Source organism: Danio rerio, chromosome 25 (assembly GCF_049306965.1).
Source record: "Danio rerio strain Tuebingen ecotype United States chromosome 25, GRCz12tu, whole genome shotgun sequence".
NCBI lineage: Eukaryota > Metazoa > Chordata > Actinopteri > Cypriniformes > Danionidae > Danio > Danio rerio.
In genome coordinates, this window is record NC_133200.1 from 24,357,843 (window position 1) to 24,371,414 (window position 13,572).

The window sequence follows — 13,572 nt, forward strand, 5'->3', positions numbered from 1 at the left end:
CATGTAGTTTTTAAATGTAGGTTTTTATTACTAAGGGAAAAAAATCTAAACTACATAGCCTTCTGTTCTGCAGCAGGACAATGATCCAAAGAACTCCAGCAAGTTCACTTCTGAATAGCTGAAGCAAAACATAATGAAGACTTTGGAGTAGCCTAGTCAAAGTCCTGACCTAAATCCAATTGATATGCTGTGGCGTGATCTTAAAAAGGCAGTTCACGCGGGAAAACCCTCCTATGTAGCTAAATTACAACAATTCTGCAAAAAAAGAGTGGAGCCAAATTCCTCCAAACCGCTGTAAAAGACTCATTGCAAGTCATGAAAAACACTTGATTGCAGTCGCTGCTCCTAAGAGTGGCCCAACTAGTTATTAGGTTTAGGAGCAACACTTTTCACACAGGGCTATGCAGTTTTGTATTTGTTTTCACTTAATCTTAAAAACTTTGATTTCAAAACTGCATAATGTGTTTATTTGTGTTATCTTTGATTAATGTTTCAATTTGTTTAAAAATCTGAAACAAAGGTTAACAAAATGCCAAAAAATAAGAAATTGGTAAGGGGCAAACATTTTTTCACACCTCTTTAGTTTATAGTCATATTCCATTAATCTTTATTGCAGTAAATAAAGTTATGGGAAATAATGTCCTTCGCTGAAATTATGGATCTATTTTTATTATATCTAAATATTTCAGCATCTCCTGTTAGTGCAAGTTCTTCCACAACTGAGTCTCAAACAGCAGAACCTACAAGTAAGTACTACAGTTGTCTGAACTTTGTTGTGTCAGTATGGCTTTTTAATAAACTGCAGCTGTTCTTGCAATGCTGAATTTCGTTACATGCAAAAATGCTTTCCTAAACATGTCAACAAAAGGAAGGTGTAATTCTATATTTTTTTTAATCAAAATGTCCCATCAGCCTCTGCCGCAACAAACTCTCCATCGACTGAGTCTCCAACATCAGCTCCTTCAAGTGGGTTTTTTTCATGAATCATTGTGTGAATGTATCAATTATAAGTATATGTCCAGCTTAAGTAGAGGAATTTTACTGCTTTTATATTAGGACTTTTTGCAAGAACACTACTCGATTTTCATTATCTGTTTGTTTTTCAAATGCAGTTTTGTGATTTCGTGCAATATTGTTTCTGTTTTTAATACATGTAAATATTTCAGCATCTCCTGCCAGTACAAGCTCTTTTACAACTGAGTCTCAAACAGCAGAACCTACAAGTAAGTAATATACATGCACAGTTGTCTGAATACTGTTGTGGTGGAAACTGCTACTTATTGTTTGTATTAAAATGTCCCAGCAGCCTCTGCTACAACAAATTGTCCATCAACCGTGTGTCCAACATCAGCTCCTTCAAGTGAGTTTTATTTTTAAAAAAGGCGATTATTGTGTGAACATTTAATTTGAAAAATTAAAACTGGAATTTTAGTGTGTTTGTTTTCTGACTGTCATGATAACATAGATTTTGTTTGGACTCTACTCGTTACGTTACCACAGTTAAATGTCTTTATTTTTAAGTATAATTTCAGCAATTTTGTGCAAAATTGTTTCTATTTTTTAATACATCTAAATATTTCAGCATTCCCTGCAAGTACAAGCTCTTCTACAGCTGAGTCTCAAACAGCAGAACCTACAAGTGAGTACATACAGTATATATATGTACAGTTGTCAGAACACTGTTTAAAATCATATATGAAAATAGTTTTGTGCAATATGCAAATTTGTGTGGTGCCCAAATTTAAGCTTCTATTTTTAAATACATCTAAATATTTCAGTACCACCTGCAAGTACAAGCCCTTCTACAACACAAACAGCAGAGCCTACAAGTAAGTAATAAATATGTAGAGCTGTCTGAGTACTGTTGTGTTTATATATGCATTTTTATAAATTTTAACTGTTCTTGCAATGCAGCATTTCATAGCTACAAAAAATTTGTTAACATGCCAACAAACATAGGGGAAGCGTAATTCTATATGTTTTGCAAAAGTGTTTTTAAGCTATTTTGTAGTACTTAGAATGAAGTTTCCATTTTTAATTTTTTTAACATTTTTAATATTCTAATAACTATTTCAGCATCTCCTGCCAGTGTAAGCTCTTCTACAACTTCTCAAACAGCAGAACCTACAAGTAAGTGATATATACATACAGTTGTCTGAATACTGCTGTGTTCATATAGTTATTTTAAAATCTGCTACTGTTCTTGCAATGCTCAATTTCATTGTATTAAAACATGTTTTCTTAAACATGTCAACTTAATGAAAGTGTAATTCTTTTTTTTTTTCAAAATGTAATCAGTCTCTGCTACAACAAACTCTCCATCAACTGTGTCTCCAACATCAGCTCCTTCAAGTGAGTTTTTAATTAATAGACTATTGTATTTAAATTTTAATTGGAAAATTATAAGTATATTTCCAGTTTAAGTGTTGGTGTTCAATTACACTACCTGACAAAAGTCTTGTCGTCGCTCCCAGTTGTAAAATCAACAAATAATAATCATTTTATCAGTTGATCAATTGGAAACGTGGCAAAAGGTAGATTTTTCTGATGAATCATCTGGTAAATGGCATCATAATCATCATAAATACTGCAGATGACCTACTGGAACCCACATGGATTCTCATAGAAATCAGTCAAGTTTGATGAATGAAAAATCATGATATGGGGTTACATTCAGTATGGGGGCATGCGAGAGATCTGCAGAATGGATGAAAACATCAACAGCCTGAGGTATCAAGACATTTGTGCTGCATATTACATTACAAACCACAGGAGAGGGCAAATTGTTCAGCAGGACAGCGTTCCTTCTCAAACTTAAGCCTCCACATCAAAGTTCCTGAAAGCAAATAAGGTCAAGTTGCTCCAGGATTGGCCAGCCCAGTCACCAGACATGAACATTATTGAGCATGTCTGGGGTAAGATGAAGGAGGAGGTATTGAAGATGAATCCAAAGAATCTTGATGAACTCTGGGAGTTCTGTAAGAACATTTTCTTTGGCATTCCAGATGACTTCAATAATAAGTTGAGTCACTGCAGAGATGTATGGATGCAGTCTTCCAAGCTCATGGGAGTCATACACAATATGAATTGATTTTCGACTGCACCATGACTTTATATTCTATAATCTATATACTCTATTCTATATTCTAAGCAAAGTCAGACCTTACTATCCTAATTAAATAAATAAAAATCATGGGATGATCATATTTTATTTTGGTAAAATAAGCGTAATCCAAAGGCCTTTGCCTTTAATATAAGCCACTTCTAATACCAAATGATCAACTAGAAGTTATTATTTTTTGTTCCTAGAACTTGGTTGGGCGACAAGACTTTTGTCAGACAGTGCATATTCATATTAGGATTGTCATGATATGCAATTTTTGTAAGACCACTATTAATTTTTAAATATCTGCTTCTTTTTCAAATACAATTTCTGTGATTCTTTTCTTGTTTTGCACAATAATGTTTCTGTTTTTATACATGTAAATATTTCAGCACTCCCTGCCAGTACAAGCTCTTCCACAACTGAGTCTCAAACAGCAGAACCTACAAGTAAGTAATACACATGTACAGTTGTCTGAATACTGTTGTGGTGGAAACTGCAAATTCATTTATTTATCAAAATGTCCCAGCAGTCTCTGCTGCAATAAACTCTCCATCAACTGTGTCTCCAACATCAGCTGCTTCAAGTGATTTTTTTTTTTTATTGCTAGATTGTGTGAACATTTAAATTGTAGAATGATGATTATAGGTCACCTTAATTAGAGGTGTTGGAATTCTGCTGTGTTTGTATTCTGACTGTCATGATAACATATTTTGTTAGGTCTCTAGTATAATTTCTGCAATTATGTGCAAAATTGTTTCTATTTTTTAAAATACATCTCCATATTTCAGCACTCCCTGTTAGTACAAGCTCTTCTACAACTGAGTCTCCAACAGCAGAACCTACAAGTAAGTAATATATATGAACAGTTTTTTTGCGTTTGTAATTTTGTTACAACATTTTTGTAATAAACTTTCAGGCAAGCAATGGTCAACCAAGAACAAACAAGTCTATACAGGCAATCCAGAGTCGTAGTCAATAAACAGATGAATGGTCAGTACAGGCAGGCAGCAGACAGGATTAAACAATAAAGCAAGGCAAGGGTCTAACATGGCAAGGCAAAGGAAATGCATTGAAATGTCACAAATACAGTAAACAAGACTAAGCCCAGATGTGTGTGTATGTGTGTGTGTGTGTGTGTGTGTGTGTGTGTGTGTGTGTGTGTGTGTGTGTGTGTGTGTGTGTGCGCGCTGTATTTAAAGTCACTGTTATCCGTCTAACAATCCTCCGGCTGTGTGTGTATTCAAACTGAAAGAGGAACAGGTGCGTGTGAGCGGTGCATGATTGGTTATGTAGTTCTTTAAAGTGGCAAGTTTTTAGTTCTTCAGCGATCTGCACAAGCTGTATTACTTTTAAGTCTTTCATGAGTTGATATTTTTGTAAGGCACTACTCATTTTAAAATACAGCGGGTGTTTAAACAAAAGTTCCTATTTTTTATACTTTTAAATATTACAGCACTGCCTGTCAGTTATTTTACAATTCATTCATCCATTTTCTTTTCGGTTTAGTCCCTTTATTAATCTGGGGTCGCCACAGTGGAAAGAACCGCCAACTTATCCAGCATATGTTTTACGCAGCAGATGCCCTTCCATCTGCAACCCACAGCTGGGAAACATTCATACACGCTCATTCACACTCATTCTCTATGGACAATTTAGCCTACCCAATGCACCTGTACCGCATGTCTTTGGACTTGTGGGGGAAACCAGTACACCCGGAGGAAATCCATGCGAACACAGGGAGAACATGCAAACTCCACATATAAACGCCAACTGACTCAGTCGAAGCTCGAACCAGCAACCTTCTTGCTGTGAGGCGAACGTGCTACTCACAGCGCCACCGTGCAGCCTTATTTTACAAAATGTGTTACAAAATTTATTAAAGACATTTTTAATTTTTTAGATATTGTTTCTAATTTTAATATGTTTACATATTTCAGCAACGCATGCAAGTACAAGCCCTTCCGAGTCTCAAACAGCAGAACCCACAAGTAAGTAATATATATGAACAATTGAATGAACACGTCAGGAAAGATTTACCATTCTGCTGTTAATGTAAATTATAATTTAGAACAGGGGTGTCAAACTCAGTTCCTGGAGGGCCACAGCACCCACAGTGTAGTTTCAACTCTGCTTCAACACACTTACATGTAGGTTTCAAACAAGCCCGAAGGACTCAGTTAGTTTGTTCAGTTGTATTTAAATAGGATTGTAAGTACTGCACAGAGCTGCGGCCCTCCAGGAACTGAGTTTGACACTTGTGATTTAGAATTTCAAATCACCTCCTGAGTGTACTGTTTGAATCTATTGTTTGTATTAGAAATCTGTGTAAAAACATCTTGCATTGTTTTATTGCATATATCATACCTGCCAACATTAGTTTGTATCTGAAAATGGTGGCAGAGGGGTGGGAAAGTCTAGGTGTCTGTACTATGCATCGGGTTTCGGGCAGCCACTGTGATCTGATAGTATACCAAAGTCGCCGATCAGGGAGTGTTAAAGATTGTACAAAAAAACTGAGGATCTGGGGTAGGAGCGTTGGGTGCGGTGGAATTACAAGAGTTTTCCAGGAGAAATAACAAAATGGGAGATGGGTCTGAAATATGGGAAACTCCTGTGAAAAACAGGAGTGTTGGCAGGTATGGCATATATTGTGCTTTTGTAAGTATGTCAACAAATATTAAGACAATTGTAACCATATCTAAATATCCCAGCAGCCTTTGCCACAGCACACTCTCCAACAACTGAAACTCAAACAGTCACAAAACATTCAAGTGAGTAACCATTATTATCTTAGCACAGTGGCAAAATATGACACTATATGATAATGATTTTGTGCAAAACGCTCATTTTTTTCATTTTTGTGGAGCTTAAATTTAAGCTTCTATTTTTAAACACCTCTAAATATTTCAGCACCACCTGCAAGTACAAGCCCTTCTACAACTCAAACAGCAGAGCCTACAAGTAAGTAATAAACATGTACAGCTGTCTGAATCCTGTTGTGTTTATATTTTATTTGATAAATTGTTTCTAATACACTACATTTAAATGTTCAGCACCTCCTGTCAGTACAAGTTCTTCTACAACTGAGTCTCAAACAGCAGAACTCACAAGTAAGTCATGTATATGTACTAAACAATTTCATGCTTAGATTTCACATATATCTAAATCTTATTTTTAAAAAAGGTTAGTCAAATTTACCATAATTCTATTTTTATTGCATCTTAATATTTCAGCATCTCCTGCCAGTACAAGCTCTTCTACAACTGAGACTCAAACAGCAAAACCTACAAGTAAGCAATATATATATGAAGAGATTAGATGCAAGAACCTCTAATTGCCATCTGAAATTTTCTTCTAAAATGAACATTTTTATCAGGCTCCTGTATGTAGGTTCAGTAATTTCACTTATATGGCAAAGGAGAAGTCCTTTTCATGGTCGCTGAAGTGAAATAACAAAACATAAACAAAGGAGGCTGAGAAAAATACACATTTTTAATGGAAATTTCAGATGGCGCTTAGAGGTTTTTGCATCTGAACTCTTCATACGTACTTAATAAGTTCATGTTTTAGATAGATTTTCCACATAAAAAGTTATATCGTATATTCAAAATATATTTCAAATGTAATGCAAAAATGGTCATTTACGTCTATTTCTTCATCAAAATGTCCCATCAGCCTTTGCCACAACAAACTTTCCATCAACTGAGTCTCCCACATCAGCTCTGTCAAGTGAGTATATATTTTTTCTGGGATTATTGTGTGAAGATTTTAGTTATAAATCTAAAAGGAACCCCTGTGTGTTTGTCATGTACTTTAAACGTCAGAGAGTCAGATTCTTTAATACAGGATTATTGTGGACCAAAAAAGTTAAATATTATGTTGCAAAATCTAAATCTTACTTTAAAAAAGGTCAGTCAAATTCATGATAATTGTATTTTTTTTGCATCTCAATGTTTCAGCATCTCCTGCCAGTACAAGCTCTTCTACAACTGAGTCTCAAACAGCAGAACCTACAAGTAAGCAATATATATGAAGAGATTAGATGCAAGAACCTCTAAATGCCATCTGAAATTTTCTTCTAAAATGGACATTTTTATCAGGCTACCGTATGTAGGTTCAGTAATTTCACTTTTATGGCAGAGGAGAAGTCATTTTCGTGGTCTTTAAAGAGAAAAAAAACACTACATAATCAAAGGAGGCTGAGAAAAATGCAATTTTTAATGGAAATTTCAGATGGCGTTTAGAGGTTTTTGCATCTGAACTCATCAAATGTACTAAATATGTTCATGTTTAGATAGATTTCACATGTAAAAAATGATATTGTATATGCAAAATAAATATCAAAATATTGCAAAAATGGTCATTTACATCTATTTCTTCATCAAAATGTCCCATCAGCCTCTGCCACAACAAACTTTCCATCTACTGAGTCTCCCACATCGGTTCCTTCAAGTGAGTATATATTTTTTCAGGGATTATTGTGTGAACATTTTAGGAATAAATCTAAAAGGAACCATAGTGTGCTTGTCATGTTTCCTAAATGTCAGAAAATCAGATATCTTCACTACAGGATTATTGTGGGTCAAAAAAGTGAAATATTATGTTGCGAAATCTAAATCTTTTTTTTAAAAAAGGTCAGTCAAATTTACCATAACTATATTTTATTGCATCTCTATGTTTCAGAATCTCCTGCCAGTCCGAGTGCTTCTACAGCTGAGACTCAAACAACAGAACCTACAAGTAAGAAATATATATGTACAGTTGTTTAAGTATTATAATAATCAGTAGTTCAGGTGTTTCAAATCACATTCGTGAGCATCAAGCACCAGTATCTGCAATAGTAAGAAAATTAAATGTTTTGTAAGCAGCTCTACTTACACTCAGCAAAAAATATAATTGAAACACTTTTTTTATTGAGCTAAACTCAGAGATCTAAATTAATTAATTAATTAAGAAAATTAATATTGTTCACTATGTGATGTTTACTTGAACAAATCTGTGATAGTGAGCATTGAATCTATCCACCTCACTGGTGTGGCATATTGAGATGCCGATTAGACAGCATGATTATTGCACAGGTGTGTTTTAGGTTGGCCACTCCGATGCTTTGTTCACACCAGATGCGGCAAGCACAATTAAATTACTATATTCGCACGTAAATAGATATTGAACATTTTCAGTTTACTCGCTTTATTCGCTCGTTAAATTCGCTTCACATTAAATGTGGAGTCATCAATTCCTCTAGAAACTGTGCCTGGATGATGGAAGCTGTTAGCGGTGCTTCCGACATAGCCAAGGAGTATTTCCTCTCTGGACACCAACTATAGGTGCTACATTATAATCACACCCCTACAAGAGCGAAGTGCGTCAAATGTGCAAAATGCTCAACTCGTGACACATCATTTGTGCAAATCGCATCACATTTTTGCGAACACGGGTATTTTCAGAACCTCACTTTTTTTATACATAGTTTAGCTGTTTGTCCACACAAAAAAAACAAGTATTATGTGACTGAACAAGCCTGAGTTTTCTTCTCATGGTTTTCTCCTCATCAAGTGCTCACTAACATATTTAAAACAGCGTTGCCAACTAATTTAGAGAGACTGTTTTACAAGAACTGGGCCGCCTGTCAGTGCTCTGAGGTGGGGGAGGAAATCACCAATAACACCAAAAAAGTCGCTAGATTTGTCTCTTGTCACTTAAAAAAAAAAAAAAGTCACTAAGGGGGTCTGAAAAGTCACTAAAAATAAGTTGGCAACACTAATTTAAATGAATGTGATAAGTATTTGAGAGAAATAGGCCTTTTGAGTACAATACATAGTAAATATTAGATCTTCGATTTTAGCTCATGAAAAATGGGAGCAAAAAAGTGTTGCATTTATTTTTTGTGTTGTATTTGTTTTAGTGTTATATTCATATTTGAAATGTGTACAATAGTCTATAATGCAGTGCAAAATGTGTTTGTAAACATTTCAACAAACATAAGCAAACTGTAAATCTATTTATTGATCATAATGTCTCAGGAGCCTCTGCCACAACAGTCTCTCCATTAATAGTGTATCCAACAACAGCTTAAGTAGAGGTGTTGGAATTCTACTGTCTTTATATAAGGACTTTCTTGACATGATATTTTTGTAAGGGCTCTACTCATTTTTAAGTGCAGCGGGTAATAATTTTCAGCAGGTCAACATTTTTTTTTAGAAAACATATTTATAAAAGTGTTATTGACTTCTTTCTTTTAGCAGATGTCAGTAACAACTAAAATAATCCATACATACAAAGAAAACAAAACTAACTAGTTTAAAATTGGGTTATATGTAATAAAATATATTAAAGACATCTTTGATTTTGTGAAGTACTGTTTCTAATTTTAAATCAATTTACATATTTCAGCACCGTCTGCAAGTGCAAGCCCTTCAGATTCTCAAACAGCAGAACCCACAAGTAAGTAATACACAAGTACAAATGTATGTAAAGTATTCCAGGAATGTTTAACCATTCTGCTGTTAATGTAAATTAAAATTGTAATGAGTAGTCAGGGTGACAACAGAGGGGATAATTCACAGTTTATTTAAGAATCGTCAGGCAGGCAATGGTCAAAACAGGAGCGAACTGAAGCATGCAGGTAATCCAGAGAGTAGTAGATGGTCAAGACAGACAGCAAAACATTAATAGATAAACAATCTTAGGTCGAAAACATTGTCAGGCAAGAAAAGGAAATCTGAGTGTTCTGTTAGGTTTGTATTCAATGAGCATATCTGTAATTTATTGAGCTCCTAGGCCATTAATTGATTTATAGACAATTAATACTTTATAAACACTTTAAAAACTATTCTGAATGTAACTGGGAGCCAGGTCAAAGACCTGAGGAGAGGCGTGATGTACTGTGATTTTCTGGTTCTGGTCAGAATCCTAACAGCAACGTTCTGGATGAGCTGTCTTGCTGTATTTTTGGGAAGGCCAGTGAGGAGTCCATTACAGTAATCCACCCTGATGCTGATAAAAGCATGAACAAGTTTCTCACTGGAAACAAAGCACCTAATTCTTGCAATGTTTTTGAGATGATAGTATGCTGGTTTATTTACCGCATGGACATGACTACTGAAACTGAGATCTGACTCCAGAATAACACCAAGATTCTTGACCTTATTTTTTGTTGTTTGACCCTCAGAGCCAAGGTACACATTCACCTTGAGAACCTCATCACTGTTTCCACATGCAATGACTTCAGTTTTCTCTTTGTTTAACTGAAAAAAATAAATGTTTTGTTTAATTAAAGAAATCAGATGATGGTGGGCTTCAGCTGTGAGTGTCCAGATTACTGTCAACAGTGGTAGGAGTAGATTGGCGCAATGGCCATTGGGAGTTGTAGTTTCAGTTCAGTGATCTTCAAGGAATTTCAGGATTTTCAGATCACCTCCTGAGTGTACTGTTTGAATCCAATATTTTTATTATAAATCAGTGTAAAACCATCTTGCTTTGTTGAAGTTTATTGTATATGTTGTGTTTTTGTCAGCATGTCAACAAATGTTAAGAAAATTATATCTATATTTCTTCATCATAATGTCTCTGCAGCATCTACCACAACAAATGCTCTTTCAACTGAGACTCAAACTTCCACAACTCCTTTAAGTGAGTAACCATTATTATCTAATCACAGTGACAAAATATGGTGATCATTTGAAGAATGTGTTTGTGCAGTTTATATTTGAAGTCTCAGTATATTGTAATATTTCTTGGAGTATACATTTTATGGCATGCAAAATGTATCTTCAAGCATTTCTGTACTACTTAAAATTAGTTGTCTATTTATTAATACATCCATACATTTCAGCATTGCCCGCCAGTACAAACTCTTCTGCAACTGAGTCTCAAACAGCAGAACCTACAAGTAAGTAATACACATGTACAGTTGTCTGAACACTACTTCAGGAAGGTTTTACTGTTTTGCTGTTAATGTAATTGGCATTAATCATTACTTAAAGTATTTCAAATTATGTTTTTGTAAGCATGTCTACAAAATAAGATTTAATTAAGAGAATTTAATTCTATTTCTCTAAAATGTCCCAGCAGTCTTTGCCACAACAAACCCCCCATCAACTGTGTCTCCAACATCAGCTCCTTCAAGTAAGTTTTTTTTTATTATTCATGGGCTATTGTGTGAACATTTTAATAGAGAAATGATAATTTTATTGAAAAGTTTTTAAATATCTAATAAAACAATTCTAATGAAAAATCTGTAATTTTGTGCAGTATTGGTTTTCATTTTAATACATGTATATATTTCAGCTCCTACTATCAGTACAAGTTCTTCTACAACTGAGTCTCAAACGGCAAAACCTACAAGTAAGTAACACTAAAATGATTTATGTATATTATTTTAATAATCAGTAGTTCGGGGGTTTGAAATCCCCTTCTTAATAATCAAGCATTAAATGCAGATTTAATGCATGTTACTACCAGAACACATCCGTAACTTATTAAAAGAATGACAACCCTTTTAAACAATGCGCCGGACTCACCAACTAATTTTCCATTCATTAAAATATTCTGACACAACTTGTGAACCTGCTCTTTAGATCATGCGCTTAGATTATTCAAATAGGGCCCTTGGTGATTGGAAAATTAAAGTTATTGGTACAGTTTAATTAATGCTGTTGGAATTCTACTAGACTATCATGATTAAATATTTGGTAAAAGTTCTTTTTATTTTTAAATATCTATCATTTTTTAAATAATTTATGTTATTTTGTGTAGTATTCTTTATAATTTGTAATTTATCTAAATATTTCAGCATCTCCTGCCAGTACAAGCTCTACTACAACTGAGACAGCAGAACCTACAAGTAAGCAATATATATATATGAAGAGATTAGATGCAAGAACCTCTAAATGCCATCTGAAATTTTCTTCTAAAATGAACATTTTTATCAGGCTCCTGTATGTGGGTTCAGTAATTTCACTTTTATGGCAAAGGATAAGTCCTTTTCATGGTTGCTGAAGTGAAATAACACAACATAAACAGAGGAGGCGGAGAAAAATGCTACTTTTTGATGGAAATTTCAGATGGCGCTTAGAGGTTTTTGCATCTGAATTCTTCATATGCACTAAATGAGTTCATGTTTTAGATAGATTTTCCATGTAAAAAGTTATATCATATATCCAAAATATATTTCAAATGTAATGCAAAACTGGTAATTTACGTCGATTTCTTCATCAAAATGTCCCATCAGCCTTTGCCACAACAAATTTTCCATCAACTGTGTCTCCCACATCAGCTCCTTCAAGTAAGTACAGTATATATTTTTTCTGCGATTATTGTGTGAACATTTTAGTTATAAATCTAAAAGGAACCCCTGTGTGCTTGTTATGTACTTTAAATGTCAGAAAGTCAGATTCTTCACTACAGGAATATTGTGGACCAAAAACGTGAAATATTATGTTGCAAAATCTAAATCTTACTTTAAAAAAGGTCAGTCAAAATCATGATAATTTTATTTTTTTGCATCTCAATGTTTCAGCATCTCCTGCCAGTACAAGCTCTTCTACAACTGAGCCTCAAACAGCAGAACCTACAAGTAAGCAATATATATGAAGAGATTAGATGCAAGAACCTCTAAATGCCATCTGAAATTTTCTTCTAAAATGGAGATTTTTATCAGGCTCCTGTATGTAGGTTCAGTAATTTCACTTTTATGGCAAAGGAGAAGTCCTTTTCATGGTCTTTAAAGAGAAAAAAAAACACTACATAATCAAAGGAGGCTGAGAAAAATGCAATTTTTAATGGAAATTTCAGATGGCGTTTAGAGGTTTTTGCATCTGAACTCATCAAATGTACTAAATATGTTCATGTTTAGATAGATTTCACATGTAAAAAATGATATCGTATATGCAAAATAAATATCAAAATATTCCAAAAATGGTCATTTACATCTATTTCATCATTAAAATATCCCATCAGCCTCTGCCACAACAAACTCTCCATATACTGAGTCTCCCACATCAGTTCTTTCAAGTGAGTACTGTATATATTTTTTCAGGGATTATTGTGTGAACATTTTAGGTATAAATCTAAAAGGAACCATAGTGTGCTTGTCATGTTTCCTAAATGTCAGAAAATCAGATATCTTCACTACAGGATTATTGTGGGTCAAAAAAGTGAAATATTATGTTAAAAATCTAAATCTTTTTTTTAAAAAGGTCAGTCAAATTTACCATAACTATATTTTTATTGCATCTCTATGTTTCAGCATCTCCTGCCAGTCCAAGTGCTTCTACAACTGAGACTCAAACAACAGAACCTACAAGTAAGAAATATATATGTACAGTTGTTTAAGTATTATAATAATCAGTAGTTCAGGTGTTTCAAATCACATTCGTGAGCATCAAGCACCAGTATCTGCAATAGTAAGAAAATTAAATGTTTTGTAAGCAGCTCTACTTACACTCAGCAAAAAATATAATTGT

General features: G+C 34.2%; 1 protein-coding gene across 1 annotated transcript in view; it reads left to right on the plus strand.

Annotated features, from left to right (window-relative positions):
- Positions 1 to 13,572, plus strand: part of ptprjb.1 (protein tyrosine phosphatase receptor type Jb, tandem duplicate 1) — a 180,342-nt gene that overhangs the window by 36,369 nt on the left and 130,401 nt on the right. The window contains exons 79-107 of the mRNA XM_073943145.1: positions 690 to 746; positions 913 to 966; positions 1,167 to 1,223; positions 1,307 to 1,360; positions 1,583 to 1,639; positions 1,779 to 1,829; positions 2,077 to 2,130; positions 2,299 to 2,352; positions 3,496 to 3,552; positions 3,895 to 3,951; positions 5,044 to 5,094; positions 5,821 to 5,877; positions 6,017 to 6,067; positions 6,160 to 6,216; positions 6,340 to 6,396; positions 6,782 to 6,835; positions 7,066 to 7,122; positions 7,505 to 7,558; positions 7,790 to 7,846; positions 9,500 to 9,550; positions 10,682 to 10,738; positions 10,941 to 10,997; positions 11,177 to 11,233; positions 11,396 to 11,452; positions 11,901 to 11,951; positions 12,339 to 12,392; positions 12,627 to 12,683; positions 13,067 to 13,120; positions 13,356 to 13,412. Of these exons, the coding sequence (XP_073799246.1) occupies positions 690 to 746; positions 913 to 966; positions 1,167 to 1,223; positions 1,307 to 1,360; positions 1,583 to 1,639; positions 1,779 to 1,829; positions 2,077 to 2,130; positions 2,299 to 2,352; positions 3,496 to 3,552; positions 3,895 to 3,951; positions 5,044 to 5,094; positions 5,821 to 5,877; positions 6,017 to 6,067; positions 6,160 to 6,216; positions 6,340 to 6,396; positions 6,782 to 6,835; positions 7,066 to 7,122; positions 7,505 to 7,558; positions 7,790 to 7,846; positions 9,500 to 9,550; positions 10,682 to 10,738; positions 10,941 to 10,997; positions 11,177 to 11,233; positions 11,396 to 11,452; positions 11,901 to 11,951; positions 12,339 to 12,392; positions 12,627 to 12,683; positions 13,067 to 13,120; positions 13,356 to 13,412 (1,599 nt within the window). The remainder of the gene's footprint in view (positions 1 to 689; positions 747 to 912; positions 967 to 1,166; positions 1,224 to 1,306; positions 1,361 to 1,582; positions 1,640 to 1,778; positions 1,830 to 2,076; positions 2,131 to 2,298; positions 2,353 to 3,495; positions 3,553 to 3,894; positions 3,952 to 5,043; positions 5,095 to 5,820; positions 5,878 to 6,016; positions 6,068 to 6,159; positions 6,217 to 6,339; positions 6,397 to 6,781; positions 6,836 to 7,065; positions 7,123 to 7,504; positions 7,559 to 7,789; positions 7,847 to 9,499; positions 9,551 to 10,681; positions 10,739 to 10,940; positions 10,998 to 11,176; positions 11,234 to 11,395; positions 11,453 to 11,900; positions 11,952 to 12,338; positions 12,393 to 12,626; positions 12,684 to 13,066; positions 13,121 to 13,355; positions 13,413 to 13,572) is intronic.